General features: G+C 37.9%; 1 protein-coding gene across 3 annotated transcripts in view; it reads left to right on the top strand.

Moving 5' to 3' along the window:
• The first annotated feature begins 3,066 nt into the window (after positions 1 to 3,066).
• The window catches only part of ANO10 (anoctamin 10), a 123,796-nt gene continuing 106,357 nt past the window's right edge, over positions 3,067 to 20,505 (top strand). Inside the window, exons 1-9 of one of the 3 annotated variants that reach the window (XM_062569386.1) lie at positions 3,067 to 3,120; positions 4,878 to 4,986; positions 5,802 to 5,950; positions 7,116 to 7,298; positions 8,389 to 8,523; positions 10,370 to 10,489; positions 13,606 to 14,175; positions 17,593 to 17,648; positions 19,343 to 19,417. In XM_062569386.1, coding sequence (XP_062425370.1) covers positions 5,812 to 5,950; positions 7,116 to 7,298; positions 8,389 to 8,523; positions 10,370 to 10,489; positions 13,606 to 14,175; positions 17,593 to 17,648; positions 19,343 to 19,417 — 1,278 coding nt within the window. In that variant the 5' untranslated portion in view covers positions 3,067 to 3,120; positions 4,878 to 4,986; positions 5,802 to 5,811. Of the gene's footprint in view, positions 3,121 to 3,486; positions 3,611 to 4,877; positions 4,987 to 5,801; positions 5,951 to 7,115; positions 7,299 to 8,388; positions 8,524 to 10,369; positions 10,490 to 13,605; positions 14,176 to 17,592; positions 17,649 to 19,342; positions 19,418 to 20,505 lie in introns of those variants that run through there. The other 2 variants (XM_062569385.1, XM_062569387.1) reach the window with 2 other exon arrangements.

A 20,505-nucleotide genomic window follows, 5' to 3' on the forward strand; every position in this document is an offset into this window, starting at 1 on the left:
TTAATGAAACAAAACTTCCATGCTTCGACCGCAAGCAATGCCTGACATATTTATGCAGAAATTCCTGGAAAGAATTAAAATTATGTCAAATATGACTGGAAAAATAATCTCCCCTTGATTTTCAAGAAGAGTAAACACATTTTAGTAGTGATTACTACACTATTGGAGACCCTGTATAATTTACCTAAAACCACAATTGCACACGTGTAAACATTAGTCCAACAAATACATTAATTTTAACTTAATTACAAAAAAAAAAAAAAAAAAAATAGTAGTTACCATGTTAACCTTAAACTTTGTGTCCCATAATCCATTTTACACTCAAATCGATGTGGCAGTAGCTTGTGAATGGAACAGCGTATTCTCCTGTCAGCTTCTTTCCTGTCAGCTTCTTCTTACCTTTAAGGTAAAACAACGTTACAATATGCCTCAACACCTGGGTAATGGTAAATCTTAACAGAATGATTAATTTATCTGTGATCTCAGATAAGAGTCAGGATTAATCTCATTTATGTGACTATATTGTTGTCATACCACATGTATGTCTACACATATTTGAAATACAAGGTTCAGTGTATAGAAAGGCACTTATCTTGTGCCAGCTCTTACTCTTACCTAGCCTCTCTTTGTGCTGTGTTAAACCACTAAAATGGGACAAAGCAACACAAATCATAAAGGGGTAGTGTGCTATGCAGCTGGTAAATTGAATGGGCTCAGGGTGAGTAAGATCTGGTGAGTTGCAGAGTTGATGCAAGTATAGGGCAGAGTCATATTGCTGGCAACAAGGGCAAAAGGAAATGGGGATGTTGGAGTGTGAGTGAGATCTCACTGCTCTTTTAGTGAGCTGCTGGATGGGCTCAGCTTCCACCTGAACTATACTCAAAATGTGAGCATAGTTTCAACCAGTTATAAAAGACAATTGGCAATTAACAGTCCAGTGGAAGGATGGTCAACCCTAGAATAAAAAATCCTCTGCTTGGGAAATCTGGATAGATTATTTTTGCCTCTTTTTTTCTTAATCTTAAAATTAGCTAACTCTCCTAATAAAGCAGTTTAGTTACTACAATACTGTGCTTGCACAAAATGATTTACTCTGTGCCATCATAGTCAGACTGCTTCCATGGTCTATGCCAGCTCTAGTATCTCTGATTACTCGGTAGATACCTGCCATCTATTTATGAATCCTGTTTTCCTTTTGTGAACATGGGATTATATACTAACCTTTTACAGAGTAATTGAGAGCGTGACAGTAAGAATTCATAGCACAGCAAGAATGTGACATCTAGTGGACAGACTATATTTGCAAAAGGTGACAGAATTGTCAAGGAATATTGGCATTAAATGACCTATCAAGTTTAACAATTAATTTACCACCAGTGAAGACACTGATCTTGAATGATTCTATGCACAGAGTTGGGTAATTAAATAATGGAAACTCCCATCTGGAGGCTCAGAAGTGAAAAAAGATGTCAGAAATTGCTTTGAAAGGAGTTTTTTGTTAAGCAGCAGCAGAATGAAGATGTCAGGCCAACATGGCCAGAGGGCTCCTGAAAGATCAGGACCAAAGCCTGTGAAGAAACTGAGGATACTGAGGAGATGCACTAGAACTGGAGACTTCCCACACGCAAAACTCAAGAAGAAAGTGTACTTTAAAAAAACAATTTTATTTAGTTTATGTTTCTCTTATTGTTACAGTATTTCTGCAGGAAGTCAGAGTTTTCACAACTAGAGATACTCAGTGATGAATAATCTATCTTATGGTTAGGCAACTGGGAGCTGGACAAGACTGAAACAAAGGTTAGTAAGTCTGACTAATAAATCCTATCTAAACTATCTGATGCAGAATCGCTTGCTTTCCCCCAATGCAATTTCAGATCCCCACATTTCTCCATCTGTCTGGGATGTTCTAGTCCTTCAGTGGGTGTTATAAAACAGAAAGATTAATCACCAAAAATTATGATATTTTATCCTACTACAAACTATACTTTTTCACTGTAAAATTTATTTTTTTAAATCTGTACATATTCTGAAATATGCTGAAAAGTACATGTTAACCACAGTCAGATGCTAGAGGAAGGGTAAAGTTTACCCCTCTGGCTGCTCTATGTGGTGTACTGGCTCTAGATACTGGCTCCAAGGAGAGCAGAAGACTGGGGGCTTTTTCTGTGGTTGTCAGTTCTAGCAGCTTAAGTCAAATGAAGTTGACTCATGTCCCACTGGTTTGCGTTAGACTCATTTTACCCGATATAGCTTTATAAAACTACCCTTAGTAGTTCAGAGCCATTCACCCTGTTAGGTGATGCAGAGAGCTCCTACTCGGCATAAACCAGAAAGGTAAACACAGTGCTACTTCAAGCCAGTGCTTTTCAAAACTGTTGAAGACAATTTTGGGAATCATTCTAGATCTGTACGTACTATACAAATCTGTAGATGAAATTTGTGAGAGGTACTGGAGCCTATTATTTTCCAAAACAAAAAAAAGTCCAGAAAACCTAGTTAAAAACTGCCTCCAAAAGCTCAAGAGGACAACCAGCCTACTCTTCAGTTTTAGTAGGGGTATTTATTTTGTAGTCACACTTTTTCAGCCACCAAAGGGTATGTTCAAAATTAATTATATTAGCAAAAAACATCTTGGTATCAAAACGCAAGAAATGTGCTCTTTTGGATGTAGAAATTATTAGAATTAGTCTAGCATCTACTTCTGTGAATAATCTTGCTGCAGGGCAGAGTTTTTAGGATTGGGCTCCAGAATAAAATTTGGCCTAACAGAAGGCACCGCAGGAAGGGATAGCTGCCGAAAAGGAGGGCAAAGCGAGACTTCACGGTCCGTGAGAGGGGGCTAACGCCAGCGCTGAGACAGCTCGGACGCACACGGGCCCGTTCCGCCCCCGCCGCCTCACGCGCACTCTAACGGACGACGCCTCGCGCGCAGCCGCGTGTGCACGGCGGCAAAACGCGGAGGGAGGGGGAGGGTGGAGAGGGGGGAACCCCCCCGACTCCAGCCAATGAGAGGACGCGAGAGACCGCGCGCGCTGGTGGGCGGGGACGCGTAGCGCCCCTCCTGCCAACGGCCGCAGCCCGCCTCCGCCCGCCCCGCGGATGTGGCGCCGGGAGGCCGCGGTGAGTGGGGAGGGGGCGGAAGGGCAGGGCGGGCTGGGGGAGGCCCTCGCTGCCTGCGCCGCCGGCGCCGAGGGAGGAGCTGCCCCCCTCCCCCCCCCCCGCCCACCACGGCGTCCCCGCGGGGCTCGGGGGAGTCGGAGGACGCCGGGCCTAGGGGGAGCCGGCCGGGGGGGCTTCTCCGTCCGCCGCAGCGGCTGACGTCGCTGCGCGGTCGGGTGGGGCTCGCGCGCGTGCCGGCCTCGTGCGCCCCCTCCCCCCTCCTCCCCCCCGCAGCCCCCCGGCTCGGCTCGTGGCCCTCCGTGACGGGGGCCGCGCGGCCGCCCCCCGGCGTGGGGGTGGGGCGCGGCGGCCGCGGGCGGCGGGAGCAGCCGGGCCGCGGTGAGTCACCGGCCTGCGGCTGCGAGGGGGCGGAGGCGGGACTGCTCTCCAGCCGCCCGGGCCCTCGGAATAAAACCGAGGGGGCGAAGAAAGCCGCAGCCTTGGCCTCAAGGTGGGCACAGTGCGGCTCGGGGGGTGAGGCGCGGTGCTGAAGAAGCTGCCGCTTCTTGCTGTCTGCCACCCTTGGCTTACGACAGGGTGGCAGGGACTTCGTGCGGGCTGGTACCTCGGCGGCGTTTCCCTGTGCAGCCACCTGCACAAGCCGCTGCTTTGGGAGGAGGCTTCGCCTCCCTTGTGCTCCTCTTCTGTACCCCCTCCCAGTGCTGGGAAGGTGCTCTGGCGTCGCAGACATGGCTGGGCTCCAAACTATTCTCTGACTGGAGAGCTGAAGCAAAAAGGAAAAAAAAAAAAGGCACTTTGTCTCTGTTTCCCATATTTCTAGATCTGTGATAAATCATGTTGTGCTGAAGCTTGAGCAGAAAATGCCCAGTTATATATCCTTCTGTGTGTGCTAGATACTACATGTTTTTAATAAAACTAGTTTGTGGTATCTGAATTCACGAAGACAAGTTGGTAGACTGCTTCAGCCCTATTTTAGGTTTCGGTATTAACAAGCATAAAAATAATAAACAGCAAATCTTAATCACCACATCAAGCACAGTAGTTCTCAGTAAACAATAGGAGCAAAGTTTCCTGAATAATGTAGTGTTTATACAAACACTGTGCTCAGAAGAGAGGTGTTCTCTAAAGGGATGTTGTTAACTAATAATGTTTAATACTTATGTAGTACTTTTCATTTTAAAAATTCCTTAGAAGCTGCAGTATGGGGCAGTGTTACCTTTCTTAAAAAAAAAAAAAAAAAAGAAAGAAAGAAAGAAAATGATTATGGAAAGTGATTCAGTAAGGTGGAGTGACTTGTCAGGACAATGTAGTGAATCATTGACACAATCACAGTACAATACCTAATCGTTTAACAAATATTTTGATTTGTCTGAATCATTCTGCTTGTACAGGTTTGCATCTAAAATGTAATTTAAGTATTGTATTAATCTAGTATATTACTCTTATAAATCTGCACACTTGGTTCAGAGCTGTAAATACAAATGCTGCACAACTGTGTGCGTATGAATCTGCCCACAAGTGAAAGTAACTGGAAAACCAGTTGATGCTGAGAGTGAAAGTTTCTTTGCTAATCAAAAGAAAATATACATGTTTATTACAATAAGTCTGTATTTAAAGAATAACTATATTTTGTTGCATAAATTATATGAAATACTGGGGATTGTGATTTCTCTGTGAAACGTATATGAATAACTGTCATAAAAGCTCAACTGTGTACTTCAAACTTAGTTATTAAGTATTTTTATTCTTTTGCACAGGAGAAAAGTGCTTAGAATCAAAAGCAACGAGTTAAATGTGTTCTTCAGTGAAACTAACAGCAGGAAAAAAACCCCAAACCCTTCAGCACAGTTTTTAATTCAGTGCATAGTAGGTATTTTTTTGTTTTTTTTTTTTTTCCAAAATTGGAAATTTTGGAAAATTTTGTCTTTGTACAGTAAGCCCTCTAAGATGCTGTAGTAAACAAGGAAAGGCCTGAAGCATGATATGGTTATCACTGTAGAATCCTTTATCTAAAGGTTGAAGGAACAATATGAACGTAATGGCTTGGATAATTGATGTGTAGAACTAGGCTAGTGCTTAGTTCTTTGCATCTGGACTTTGTCACAGAACAATTGATTTATATCTTTCAACAAGTCATTTAAGTGCTCTATATGTAATTTGCCTACCTATAAAATAGGTATCCTGGTCACCTACCAAGGATGTAATCATAAGATTAATGTGAGAAGATACCTTCTTAGCTGTGTGATGTATTTGCGTACCCGTACTAGGGAAAACTTATTATTTTGGGGTATCTGACTAGTGTTCTCTTCAGTTAATATTTTCACTTGCTAACAAGATGCTGTAGGAAGTTGCAAACTGTTGCTTTTGATGATAATTTCTCTTTATTAATGTTTGTTTATTTCTTTGCCTTCTCACTACCACTACTTTGCTATACGTGACAAGAACAACTTTGCTACTTAGAGCATAGACATACGTGCCATGAAAAGCTGGCAGTGTCTTGCCAAATGGTGACTGTAGAGATTACTCAAATGCTTCACAGTATTGTTTCTGATAAGTCAGAGAAATATACACCTGTTCCTTCGCTAAGCACAAACACACGACTGTAACTTGCTATGACAAAGTTTTGTGCTCTTCAGATTGATATTGAATATTATTTTTTATTTTTTTTAATACTTAAAAAGCTCTCAAAAAATGAAGGAAAGCTGGTCTTCCTTTGACACTTTTGAGCCTAACTTCAGGCCTTTGGTAGTAATTGAGCTTGCAAAAGGCACCAAAGAGGAAACCAGGGAATGGCTCACTAAAAGAATTGTGGACAAAAAGGCAAATGGAGGTGAGTAAAATATGACTTCTATAAGACTTTGAATTTGAGTGGGCTCTCATCATGATATCAAGACAAATAAAAAATATTTTTTTTTCAGATAATTCATTTAAAATTATTGTTTAGTCAGTGCCACTCTGTTTTGCTGTTTTGAAGTTACTTAATTCTAAGACTAGAGCTTTGGACTTGCCTTGATTGAATTATTTATTTCAGTCCATTTGTCCTAGTGGGTGAGGTATTTTGAATTCTAGTATTGTGTTTCAAAGCTTGCTTTGCCTTGGTGTTTGTGTCACGTACATTTAATAACTTAGTACTGTGCTAACCCAATCATTAAGGAAAATATTGGGTAAAGGCCACAGGCCTATTGAGATTTAGAATCCTTGCATTTTGGCAGTGAAACACTGATAACCTCTCGGTTAACACAGTTTTGTAATCAGTTTTTATATTTGTTATGTAAAGCCTTTTTCTCTGGTTTCTTACAAGAATGTTATAAACCTTACCTAAATCAGGTTCCATCACATCTATTGCGCTGTCCACATGGCTTGGTACAATGTTGCAGAAAGAAACTGAGTTAGCAAGAAGCAATTCAATCTTGACAAATTCATGTTGTCTTTTAATTATCTTTTTGCTAGCTTGTAGGCTTTTACAAAGAGACTATATCATTACTTGTTTCAGTATGCTTCCAGGAATTGAAGTTAGGCTAATTCGTCTGTAATTTCTTAGATTATTTTTTAAGGAAGGCACTATTTATGATGGATGGTCAGTAATACTTTAGTGGCTCTTCATTCTGTGGCTACAAATTTGCTTTCAGGCCTGTGTTAGATGTCAGTGATGTTTCCATTTCAAAAGTCTTGTCTCCTTAAAAATGAGTGGGTTTATTTACCGAAGTAAAATCGTTTATGTACTTAAAGTGTTGCAGGAATAGATCCAGACTGTCCTGTGTATCCCAGTTCAGCATCTGTCAGTGCTTCTATGGAAATAGGTGAATTAGGGAGGGGACTTTGCAAGATTCTTAACACCTCATGTCAGGTGTTGTTGAAGCCTCAATTCTTTGTACCCTTAAAAAGTTAAAACTTCAGTGCTTCTGATAACTCAGTCTTATGTGATAAATATTAAAATAGTAGTTTTCAAGACAAAACTTTTGCGTGTGTTCTTCATTATTTTACGTTTTTTATAGGTGCACAACTGCTGGTTAAACCGTTGGCCACAGAAAATGAAGACCAAAATATTTATCTAGTTGGAGCTTCCCACTTACGGCTGTTGCTGGGAGCTGAAACTGTGGGTTTGGTGAAGGAATGTAATGATAACTCAATGAGAACTTTTACATACAGTAGTAGAAAAACTTTTAAAAATTTTGCAGGTAAGCATTTCTAGGGCTCTTGTATCATTAGAAAATTATGGTTGAAGATTATAAGCAATCATGCTATCAAATCTTTCACTGTCTCCCCTCCCCTCCCCTCCCCTCCCCTCCCCTCCCTTCCCCTCCCTTCCCTTCCGTTTTCACTCACTGTCTAATGTTACCTGATCAGAGAATAAACAATTGACCTAAATTAGATGAAAGAATACATATGTCATCTACAAAGCGAAACCCTGTGGCCTCTATTTTCTTATTTATATTTCTAGTTCCCCAGTTTAAATAATAATTATATGCCTGTTCTCTCTGTTAGAGAATTGTTGCTGTTTACTTCATTACTTAGTGTATTTAGGACCATCTGTATAGTTCTTATTCCTAGAAGATTAAAAAAAAAGGGGGGCTATTATCTCAAAGAAACTAGACTCTGCTTCCTTGATGATAAATTTCTCACAGGCTGGTTGCTGTAGCTCTTTAAAATTTGAGATTCTTTTTAAGGTTTCTTACAGTTTCACCTTGTTTGTGTATTTTTGTTGCAACTAATTGTCTCAAGTGCCTTATCATTATGTTTCCTAGGCACTAGAGAATAATATTTCTATACTGTAATAATAGGTGTGAAATGTTTACCAGAAGGCAGATCTGTCCTGACATCTTACTGTTGTTTTTAGTTATCAAAATACTTCAGGAACTGTATGGTAGAAGGGAATATGGAGATTTTCTGGGAGTGGCAAGTAATGGGTACCTAAGCAACAGGGCGAAAGTGTGTAGTACTTCCTAGAATACTCTTCCAGCCTCCAGCAATCTGTAACTCAAGGACATCTTTGTCTCGAGTGACATGTTTCCTTAATTCACCTGTCATGTAGTGACAGTCAAACATGTAGTGAGTCAGTTAGTGAAAACTTTTCTTAATAAGTCTATTTTAAATTGTGGAGGTTTTGCTAGCAATTGTTGGTTGGCTGTAATTGTGTCACCTTTTTTTTTTTTTTTTTGTTTTGTTTTTTGTTTTTTTGATACTGGTTATTTTCAGTAGTTATTTGTAGCTAAGGTTGTTTTGCTATGCCACAAACTTTTATACTTTTTATTTTTTAATTTTATTTAGATGACAATCACAATTTCCTTACAATGGCAGAATGTCAATATATCATCAAACATGAACTTGAAAATTTGAGAGCTAAAGATGAAAAAATCATCCCTGGATATCCTCAGGCAAGGCTATATCCAGGAAAATCGATTGGTAAGTAATGTAGTTTGTCTGTAACTCACTTCCTTGACTTATAACGTTGTTCATGGTGAAAATAATTTAATATTTTCCTGCAGTGAAGAGAAATCCTTCAGACTTTAATCAACTTTGTTTTCTCTTCTTGAAGCTGTGCACAGTGATAGGAGGCAATGGGCACATGTTTTAACTAGAGAAATTCCAAACAGGCACTAAGAAACTTTTTTTCACAGTGAGGGTAATCAAACATCGGAACAAGGGCTTAGAGAAATTGTGGAAATTCTGTCCTTGGAGATATTCACTTCTTGACTGGATGAGGCCCTGAGCAGCCTTATACAAGTTGAACCTCCTTTGAGCAGAGGGTTGGACCTGACGACTTCCAGAGGGTCGTTCCTACCTGAGTTTCTCCATGAGACTGACTCTGTTCTTAGATTCTTTTCAGTTATGTTTTATTTTTTTGTATATTGATGGCATCCATTTTTTTTATAAGTAATACACAAAATGTTTGTGTAAAGAAACAATTTTCTTTAACAAGTGGGAAAGCCACAAGATACAGTTGAAATAATAAATATAGTTCACACTGATAGAATCTTACTCCAAAAAGAAGCAAGTACAAGTTGTTATTTACTCATAGAAAAAGTAAATACTTAGTCATGTATGGAAATATTTTTGCCTCATGGGTAGATTTGTGACCTGCTGAGGTTGGAAGGAGTGTAACATGAACCATCCTATTTTGTGATGTTTATATTAGATAATGATATGTTTGGATTGTCTCCTTATGAAAGTATTGGAATCAGTAATAGTGTTTCAGAGCTACAGGTTTCACAATATGAAAGAAGTTGGATTTCATTCTCTTGATTTCATTTATCCTCATCTTTTATTTGAGAACTCTTCCATTTGTCAGCTAGTACTATATTTAGGGTAGCTGCAATAGTCCTTTGGTACAGATGTTACAGTTTCCTAGGAGCCAGTTTATCGTTTAATAACTCTATATCCTTTTAATAATGGTATTTTTAATTCATTAGCGTTAGTTGCCTAAGAAAGAAGATCTATGTGTTTCAGTGATTGCAGAAATGTATGTAAAGACAGATGTCAGATGAGTTTGCATTGTTGGCTTTTTGTATAGATAGGCATTTTTCTACATGTATCAGGTGGGTATCTATGAGAAATGGAAAAAAAATTATCGTCTAATTTCTAGTGCCTCCCTTCTCCTATTTTTGAATTTATTTTCAATATTTCCACAGTTGTTACTTCAAGAGCAGTTTGTTAATGCTTTATCATCGTAGAGAGTATTGTTAACAAATGCTAAATAAAAGTTGTAGAATATTTGGTTTGTTTGCAGTGGAGATGCATTGTAACTTATGAACTGGTATAAATGGATCATTCAAAATGTTTTTAGGGTCCCATAATAAATATAGTAATGGTGTTTTCAATTTAGCTTTTGTTTTATTTTAGCTATTTTGGTTCAAATGAAGTAGGCAGACCTAGCAATAAATAGTATGAAAGTTTCCCCACTTGGCATTTGAGATTTGACCTGTAGCATTTCTTGTTTAGGCTGCAATCGATTATACTGCCAGCTTGTGACATAGTTAATAAGATGTGTAAAGATTTGTCTTTCTCTTCCTGTGGATAGCACTTCAGCCTAGTCTTTGTAGAAAAAGTTAGAGCTCATGCTCTCTATGATAGATAATGTTTAACTAACATGTAGGCGTTTTATGTGTTTTGAAGATTTAAATGCTTTATTTATTTCAAAGGAATTGTAGGCTTGCTAATATACAATGTAATTTATTTGCATGCATTTCAATTTCGTGCTTTAAAGGAGTAATGGGTACTTTTTTGTTTTTTAATTATTGTTTTCCTTTAGTGAGAAGATTATTGACTAGTGGTATCCTAGTTCAGATATTTCCACTGCATGACCGAGAAGAGTTGAAAAAGCTCCGGCATACCTGGTATGGTCGAGTCAAAATTGGCTATCAACCTTTAGGTATGTGAACATTTACTCCACTAGAAATAAAGGTCAAGGTTTGAAGCTGGAGAATTTTTCTGTTCAGCTTCTATGAGAAGGCCAAAAGCTCTTCCCAACTTCTGCTCTGATGCTTAGCCACTACAGAAGTGCCGCTTTTCTGTGGAAGTGTTGTACTAAGTCTGTTGCCTGTAGTTTCACAAAGAGCGCACCTTGTCATCTGAGCTTATGCACTGCAGCTCGCCTCTTCTAATATCACTTTTCTGCCACAAGTTGCTTTATTGGGCTTTATGAACCAAAGCTTTTATTTCACCTAGCCTTGCTGTTACTGATCTTGGAACCAACAGGACAGCTTAGATGCTGATTAAGGGTACATCGGCAGTTACAGATAAGTTGATGTGCACAGCTGAAGTCTCCTTATCAATTCTTCTTTGATTCTAGGATAACTGAACTTCAGTGACTATAGGATAATCTTTTGCTGTAATGACAATGCAAATCTGGAGAGAAGCACTGGGTGCTGTCTATTGATTCTTTTGGATATAGGAATTCTATGCCATATAGGTCTTTAGTCATGGTTTCCAAGTTTTTTGGGGGCAATTCAAAGGCTTACTATCTGCAGTGTGATTATCTCTCATAATACTAAGTCTTTCTTGTATCTGAAGCATCATTTTTCTTGAATTGAAGGTGGAGCAGGGAAGATGCAGTCTTCAAAGTTGAAAGGTTTCCCAAAATTAACCCACTGCTCTTCTCCTTTACTAGTGAATGTCAGAGTACTGTACTGACTGGATTCTCTTAGATATACCAGACATGGAGGGTGTAATGTTTAATATCTGATTCAATTATTTGAAAATATTTGATGTTACACAGGATTTTGATTTAGTGGAATCCTAGTCCCTAGGAAGGAATATGTGGGTTGAAGCCAGCTCAAACCCACTGCTCTCTTTGAAGTTCATTTGTTAGTTGTTCAGCTTTTATACTCCAAGTCTGACTTGGAGTCTGCGCTCCCTCCATTCTGGTCTGGCTAACTCAGTAAGACATTCACACTCTTTTGATTAACTCAAGGGAAAACATTTACACAACAGTTGAGCCACTCAACTGGTATAGCAGTTTATCTAAGAAAAAGGTTTCCATCTGGTCCCCTTTGTGCTGAGATAAATTCAGCTTTACTTGCGACAGCTGTGTCCCCTCACTCCATCCATTTTTTCCTGAGCTTACTGGGCAGATTGCTCCTGCCCATCTCCTCTGAGCCTTCTTCCTTTATAGGGTTTCATTGGTCTGTCTCAGTGAGGCAGGTTTTCTCTCCATCAGCATTCCTGGTGTGATTCCCTGAAGCAATTCAAGACTTGTGAAGTTGGGTGACTCAGAGTCTGCAGATTAGGCATCTGTGAGATTGCATTTTAACAACAATCTGCACATAACAGAATCTTCCTCCCATCAACAAAGCAGTAATGCATCAAGCTGGGATTATATTTTCAAACTGGCTCTTGACAGGAAAGTTCAGCAATGTTTGGGGTTCCCAAAATTATTTTGTTTTGTAGGCCTGTCAAGAATGTGTTTACAACCATTTAAGTTAGATTCATAGTCTTTATGAAGGCTGTGTATTATTTTCTGTCACATTCACTTGAGTGTTTTGTACACATTAAATAATGAAAATGAGTTTTAGTCTGGCAATGCAAAGATTTAAGAGTTCTGGATTCTAAAGTTGTACAGTTTACCTAAAAATAAGAAAACAGAGATTTGGGAGTTTGCCTGATTTTTAATTTCTTAGTCTGTCAGTTACTTGAGGCTTTTTCCTAAGTTATAGGAGGTTGAAGAACTGGCTCAGTAGTGCCCTGTCTGCAGAGTATTTGGTTACAGTTTATGTCTTGTTTATACAGGAGAATTTATTTGACTGGTATTGAATACACATGAAATTTCGAAGTAAAGTGTAGTAGGAACCCTGTAACACGTGTACTCATTGTAGGAATCTCTTTTCCTGTTGTGCCTTTGGAGTGTGGATTGGTGCTAATGACTGACACTTAAAACACTTAAACTTATTTGATCAAAGATGTACCATCAAATTACCATTGAGAGGGGTGTTGGAATGCTCATGGTTCTTTTGCTTTACCTTTCTATCTTGTCTTCAGAGACTTAACAGATTGACAATTATGAACTTCTGCTGTAGTGTCTTGCAAACCACATTATACCATAAGAATATCCTAGTATTACACACAAGTTTTTATGTGCTAACATTTTGTGGAGAGTATAGTAGTGTCAATTCAGAGGTCATCATGCCATGGTTGCTTATTATGTTGATAAATACATATACAGCAGCGGCCTACGAGCATAAAGTATCTGGTCTTTGAAGGAGGCAAAGGCAAATAGATTTAGGCATTCTTACATTTTATGTGGTGTCATTTCTAGATAATGATGACTAATACTTCTCTAGCTTTTTAGCAGTAAAATTCTTCCTTGAAAATAATGAATCCATCATGAGATATAGCCGTTAGTAGCACACTTTTCAAGTCTTGAGAATATCAGAGCAGACAACATGGGTGAGTACAGCAAGTACATGTTTCATTGTCAGTTGTCTACTAGAAGAGAATGTCTTGGCCTGGATGTACTATCCGACAGGTTCCTAATTTCAGATATCCATATATCTTTTCATATCTTATACTGACAGCTGACAAAGCATAATTAGTACTTTTGGCCCTGAACAAACTGAGAAAAATAACTGATTCCCAGGTCTACTTAAAACAATGAGAAGCTTCAAAAATCAACTATCATTTCCACTTAAATTTTGATTTCTATATATTTGTTCAATAAGAGTCTGTTTTCAAGAAAACTATTATTTTTTTTCCTCTGAATATTTGGTGCTAGTATTGCAGATATTGAGATGTTTGACTTCTTTACCAAAATTTATGTATGTATGCGTGTGTGTATTTATGTGTGTCTGTATACGCACACATGCACAGACATATACGTGCACACATGTTTAACTGTTCTGGGTTTTTGGAACGTCAGAGAAGAACAAAAAAGCAATAATATTGGTTGTGATATTTAGAAAAATGGGCCATGGGCTTCATTTAAAGTAAAGTTTGATATTCTATAGACATCTGTGTTAAGTGTAGGCTTAACTGATCTGTTTTTCTCTGCAGATGAAATACGCTGCTACTTTGGTGAAACCATTGCTCTCTACTTTGGCTTCTTAGAATACTTCACATTTGCTTTGATTCCGATGGCTGTCATTGGGATTCCTTATTATGTATTTGCATGGGAAGACTACGATAAATACGTGATGTTTGCTGCATTCAATCTACTCTGGTCCACTGTGATCCTGGAAGTTTGGAAGCGGTTTTGTGCTATGTTGACGTACCGTTGGGGGACCCTATTAATGAAGCGGCAGTTTGAAGAACCAAGACCAGGATTCCATGGTGTTCTGGGTATTAATCCTGTCACTGGGAGGGAAGAACCAGTGTACTCCAGTATTAGAAGACAGATACGGATTTATCTGGTATCCTTGCCGTTTGTGTGCCTTTGCCTCTACTTCTCACTGTATGTGATGATGATTTACTTCGACTTAGAACAGTGGGCTCTGGATTATCATAAGGAGAATGAATCTAACTTCAGCAGTTTGATGCTGTTTGTGCCCAGCATCATATACGCTATTGTGATTGAAATTATGAACCGTATCTATCGGTATGCTGCTGAATTTTTAACGTCATGGGGTAAGAAACTTCTTTATTTTTCTATCTTTTGCATAAAAATTTAGAATCCCAAATGTTCAAGACTTATGTCTTAGTAGAATACATTATGTATACATGTGTAGAATACATGTGAGTTCTTGTTCCCTGGAATGGGGTAAAAGAGAGGGACATTTTAACTTACATTTCTTATTTCCATGTTCTGAGGCTGCAGTTTCCTGTTTGATTTAATTTGATTTAGAGTCTAGGCTGCTAACAAGAGGGGTGATCCTGCCTTCCTCCTCAGCCACTCTCTGCCTCTGATGCAGAAGTCCAGCTTCCCTGATTCCGCTTTGTGTGCGGCTATATTAGCCGTAGCATTGACAACGGGGAAGAGGTTAGAACATGAAGATAGGAATTCAGAGCTGGGTGGTAGGAGGGACTATCCTGGCAGCCCACATGCATAGTGTTCTGAAACCACAATCTGGAGTTGATAAGTACGTCTTAGTCTACTGATATATCCATACAGAGGGCAGAGACACTAAGATAATAGCACAAAATCTAAAACCATTAACTAAGTTGTCATATGAGTGTGTGTGTGTGTATGACACATAAGACCAACCATATCAAAAGATTTTCAATCATTGGGCACCTTGAGAAGAGGAATGTTGTAACAGATTGCCTTTTTCTCTCTGCACATGATTTATATATAGTAAATTGGGCCTTATGTTTTGTAATCAAGCATGACCATAGTGAAATGTTAGTGTTTATTTTGAATCTTAGCACTTCCATGGACGTGCACACTCAGTTTCAGACTGAGTTAATGGATGAAGCTAATGGGCATTTAAATGGTTTGTATACCTCAGGATGGCATACACTTAAAGTGAAATCCAGATTATTGAAGGTGGAGGTCCAGAAAATTAACCTAAGAAAGATTAAGCAAAAGGGAGGTAAGTAGAAAAGACAAAATGAAGTTTTGACGCAGGGATTAGTTATGCATGCCAAAGTGGTATGCTCAGCAAGCTGAGCTTGACAGCAGCCATAATAAAAGGAAGCAAGTTCCTGATTTGTTTATGACTGTCCGAAGGTTGTTATTTTAACTTTAAGTTGTAAAGTTGTATGTAGTTTTCAGTTGACTGCCTTGTTTCATTTCTGTTACTATACTACAAGGAAAAGCCTTTATGCAAAATGCCAAGTTGTGCTGATCAGACAGACTGAAATACCTTTAACAGGTAACAAAGTTAGCTTGGGATATTGAAAATGGTAATCCTGTTAACGTGGTGTCCTACCTTAGGCAGTTAGCCTCTATTTTATTGCTTAATAACTTTGTAGGAGCACTGTGATAGATAGAATGCTTATACAGAATCTAACACCTGAGATTGGCTGCAGTTTCACCAGCAAAAATGAGCTGATTTAACATCTTTCCCTCACTGACAAGGGGAGGTCCCATTTTTAAGTTCCTTCCTTTTTTGTTCACTTCTGTGTACCTCACTGCATGATTCTAGCTAATTGTTTGCTCTAATGTTTGTTGGACTCTTTCTGTGAGTCATGCTCACCTTGAGAAAAATTATTTAGGGGAGAGTGGGGTAAGAAAGGGAAAGAAGTTTTCTCCTGGATTATTGATTCGGATTTGCTCATAGAAATGTTTGACGAATGGTAGAGTTACAACAGGAGATGTGCAAGCTTGAGAACAGGAGATACAAGGAACAAATTGTTGGCAGGAAGAAAATGAGAGGCTTTTTTCCACTTCTGGCAGTGGAAAGCTGATCAGGTTGGTTTAAGTGTTTGCGTACTCTCTACTTGTTGCTCCATGTGGCATTCCACTGTCAGTGTAAGCCTGGGCTGAGAGCATTTGGACACCTGCAGTGTAAAGTTAAAAGAAAAAACACAGTCAGTTTGGCAGATTTTGCAACAAGTTAACAAGTCTACCCATTGACTTTGGTTTTGATCAAGTTGAGGGGAGAGGCAGGTGGCGATTATGTTCTTTTGGGCCTGTGTAGGGTGAAACTATGGTTACTTTTTTGTTTGAGCATCTAGCTATATCAGGCCATCCTGCGGTGAAACACTGTTCTTTCTTTCTGTTCTTTCTTGTTCTTTCTTTCTTTTCTGTTCTTTCTTTTCTGTTCTTTCTTGTTCTTTCTTTCTTTTCTGTTCTTTCTTGTTCTCCCCCCCCATCTTGAACTGCTGTTATGTGTTAAGCAGCATTAGTATTCATGCAACTTCTTGCACAGACATCGTGTTCTGCTGTGCTATCCAGTGTATTTATGCTTCCATGCTATTACCAAGACAGTCATCTGACTGCCCCCCTCATCTCCTCCTTCCTGACCTATTTTCAGCTAAAGTCTGGCTTAAACAGTTGAACTGGTAAAGCACAGGAAACAGTCTGGTTATGGGAAAGGATAACTGCAGGAGTTGCAGGGTTTGCTGATGTTGTTCTTGCTAAAGAGGAAACACTCGTAGAATCACTGACTTAGTTTGTGAATTTGAAAGCCCAGGGTATATTTAAGCAAACCTCTTGCACCCATTTATTGTGAGAAGCTATCATTTAGTGAAAGCTAAACTTATAAATCCCATTCAATCACTTGAGTGCATCTTCCATGTATCAGGCCCAACTTCATCTCTTTATCAGAGATAACCTCTGCTGTTCTGTTCTGAACAAAATTAGTAGGTAACAATGTTTCTTTTCCAGCCCTGTTGACATAGCTATGTTAATATGCTGCTTCCTCATTTAGTTACTGTTTAGGTAACAGCCAGGGCCTTAGAGGTGTGATCAGACAAAATAGCAGAAATAGAAAATCATCTCCCATTCACTTTCCATTCTTCCTTCCTTCTCCTGCAATAACCTCTCCCTTAAAACATCTGCTTCTGACAGCTTATCTTGAATGAACTGAATATACTGATTTTATAATAAGTAGTGCATCTGTTGAAATTTATATGACTTAGTCTTGCTTTGAGACTTAAAAGTCTCATCTAAAGTCCTGGGAAATGAATGGGAATAATCCTGTGAACTTTTATGGGGTTTGAATCAGATCCTGTATTGCTCTTTTTCATAACATATTCTGGTTAGTTTTGCATTTGATTTCAGCCCCCAAAAATCAATGACTAGGCACAATTTATTAAGTGCTAAAGAGTAGTCTACCGTTTTTGTGTTATAAAATGGCTGTTCTGAGTAAGAAAGATGTTGTAAAATGGAAAGTCTTTGCAGTAGGGAAAGCACTAGAGCTGTAGCCAAAAATTCTATGTCTATATTGTGCATCAGATGCACTTGACAGGTTAAGTGAGGTACTGGTACAGCATAAATTCTTTTCCCTATGAAATGTTATGGGAACAATTCCCTATAAACTATTACTTAAAGGGTTTCTAGAGAGAGGAGAAATGCCTGTTCGCTTTTTTGTATAACTTGGTGTCTAATATATGATATGTGCTTTTGCTGTTTACTAATTAATAATTTTGTTATTTTAGAAAATCACAGGCTGGAATCTTCATATCAGAATCACTTAATTCTGAAGGTTTTAGTAGTAAGTATGTAGTATAAGCAGCTTTTAAAGATTATTTAAAATGAGAACTTACGACATGTTGTATTAACACTTTCCTAGTATTCCCTCTCTGATCTACAATTTGGTGTAACCCCAAATACTAGCATAAAAATAAAGGAAATTGAATTTCTGTTACAGTAACTTCTGGACTGTTCTAGTCATCTCTCTTTATAGTAGAGAGTTGGATTTTTTTTTTTTTTGTTTTTTGTTTTGTTTTCTTCCAGTGTTGTGAGTTGAGGTTCTTTCACTAGGATTCTGAGTATGTACATTTTTCTGTTAATCAGTGTCTTCCTGGCTTCAAGTAGGAACTATTCCTTTCATTTTTTACAAGATTTTATGGGAACTATGTTGTAAAAAGTTCATGCGATAACTTTCACCTGTATTAACATTCAGACAACTGTTGAGAGGAGGCTGGGTATAGATGTTCTTCAGTCTGCAGCTATGTAATTTATAGTATGTAGTGATCTATTTATTTTGTGACTCTATGTTGACTGTGTGTGTGTGTATATATATATGTGTATATATATATATATATATATATATGTATAGGTCTGATTGCTGCTTTAGGTGTATATCCAGTTGCAACTAACTAGTTCTAAGGAACAGTATTGTAAATCCTGAGTTCTCATATAAGATGTTTGGTAGAAGCAGTTGTGAAGATTGGCTGACTTGGAGACTCTTTTCTCCGTCCTTTTTGGAAAAAATTGGTTAACTGTTTTCCTTTCAAATCCTTTTTGTTGCTGTTGTTTCCTTTTCCCCCCTCAACTCCCAAAGCTTGCTTTTTTGGGAAAAATTCTGAAATGTGTTAGAAAATTATCTGCTTGATGAACCTTTTATTACTTGTAACCTTTAGAGGTAAAACTCTTCTGTGTTTCAATTATACCTTTGTCCCCACTTGCCTTTCTGAAAAATTAGCACCATTTTTTTCCCTATAGGAAATTTATATAAAAAAAATTAAATGCTTAAATTATAAAATGCTGAATGTACACCCTGTTTTTTCATTTTGTCTCTATGTGAGCAGTTCTCTGCACTTAACAGTAATGTCTGTTATATATAAGCTCCAGAAAGGGAGCGTCAACATTGCTAGCAAGTAGAAAAGGTTTTCTCTTAGAGAAAGTTTTCTCTTCAGAGCTTGATTCTGATTTTTCAGATGCCTTCTGTGATATTTAAAAGTAGAGAATGTTTCTCTTAATCATGAAACCTCTTGAAGTGAATAAACGTAACGTACAACTAACATACGTTGGGAGACAGTTGTACATATTAAGAGATGTATCATACAGCAAATATGTTTTGATAAAGTATTTCCTTGAAAAAAGGACCAAAATATGTCCCTCTTATTGTATTACTTCTGTGGAAACTGCTAAAAGATGTTAAGTAGATGATGACAGTATTTGTAATGTTTATGTTTCATAATTGAAATGTAGTTCTCTTTGCTTATAGACTCTGGTGCAGGAAAGTATTAAGCTTATCTACTGAAAATATGAACAGGATAAATATAAAGAATTAGATTTTCCTAACCTAAGCTTTAAAAATGGTAAAGAACATTTTAATGGACAATTTATATTTGCATGGAAGCTATTTAGTCAAGGTAACTGTTAAGTTAGATGATATTCTGCATTTGTTCTCAGGGTGTGAACTTTTGCTCGAGTAGTAATAACAAATATTTTTATTTTCAGTTCAACTTCTTAAATTGTTTTGCATCGCTCTTCTACATAGCTTTTGTGCTGTTTGACATGAAGCTTTTGAGACAGGTAAGTTCCAAGAACATCTAGAGCACTGATGCATCTAAGAAACTAAAGGATTAATTGACATTTTAAGACTTGATTTTTCTCTTGTTTTTCTAAATATATATGATACGTTCATTGTCATGTTAATATTTTTTTAAAATCTGGTTTCCATATTTCATTTTTTTCTGCACAGTTGCAGAAGCATAAAACAACAATGTAGAACAATTCTTTCTCTCCATATAAATGAGGAATTGTTTTCAAATTAATTGATTATATCCTCACAGAAATGAGACTGGAAATTTTTCATTTACCCATTCTTTCTTTTTACATTATAAAATTATTTTCTCTGTGATGTTCTTCCTGAGACACTGATTAAGTTTGGCTACAATGAGTTGAGAATAAACAAGAGGAAAAATAATTTGTAGTCAGTATTTAAAATCAGCTTTGTTTTTAAAATCTTTTAACTCATATGCATCAAAATTAGATGGAAGGAGAATATTTTTGTTCTAAATAAAAATGAACAAAGCCATAAGAACTGTGGCTCAAGATTCTTATTTCTCTAAAGAGATCTCCAGCAAAGCAGCTATCAGCCAGACATGAAATTGCATGTACTTTATGGTAAAAAGTAAGAAAGATATTAAAGTAAGTTTTAAGTTTTTGTTTTGTACCTCCCAAGGAGCATACTTTCCTCCCAAGAAACCTAAAAAGTTGTTTTTTACTTCTTATTTCCTTTAAAAAATGGCAATTCTGTACCATGCTTCATCCTATTTAAAATAATTTTGTCTTAATTTTTGATGACATGCTGGTGGATTTGGAGCCTTTTGAAGGTACAAATAATCCCCTCAGGGCAGTGATTATTCCTTTGTTTGAAGAGACTTAATTTCTCTTACTTTAGAGATTCTTGAGCTGCTTGTGTAATTCTGTTGTTATTGTTGGTATGTATGTACCTTTACCCTTCACTAGACTTTGTAGAAACTAGAAAACCAAATTCACAGAATTTTAGACATCTAACTCCTATATAGCCCTTGTCAGCACATAACAAAGAATGAGAAAGAGAGTAGTTATTCTTACTGTGTGCTATTGCTAGTTTTGGTAGGCTGGTCTGCTTGTCA

The sequence above is a fragment of the Rhea pennata genome, chromosome 2 (genome assembly GCF_028389875.1).
Source record: "Rhea pennata isolate bPtePen1 chromosome 2, bPtePen1.pri, whole genome shotgun sequence".
NCBI classification, from domain to species: domain Eukaryota; kingdom Metazoa; phylum Chordata; class Aves; order Rheiformes; family Rheidae; genus Rhea; species Rhea pennata.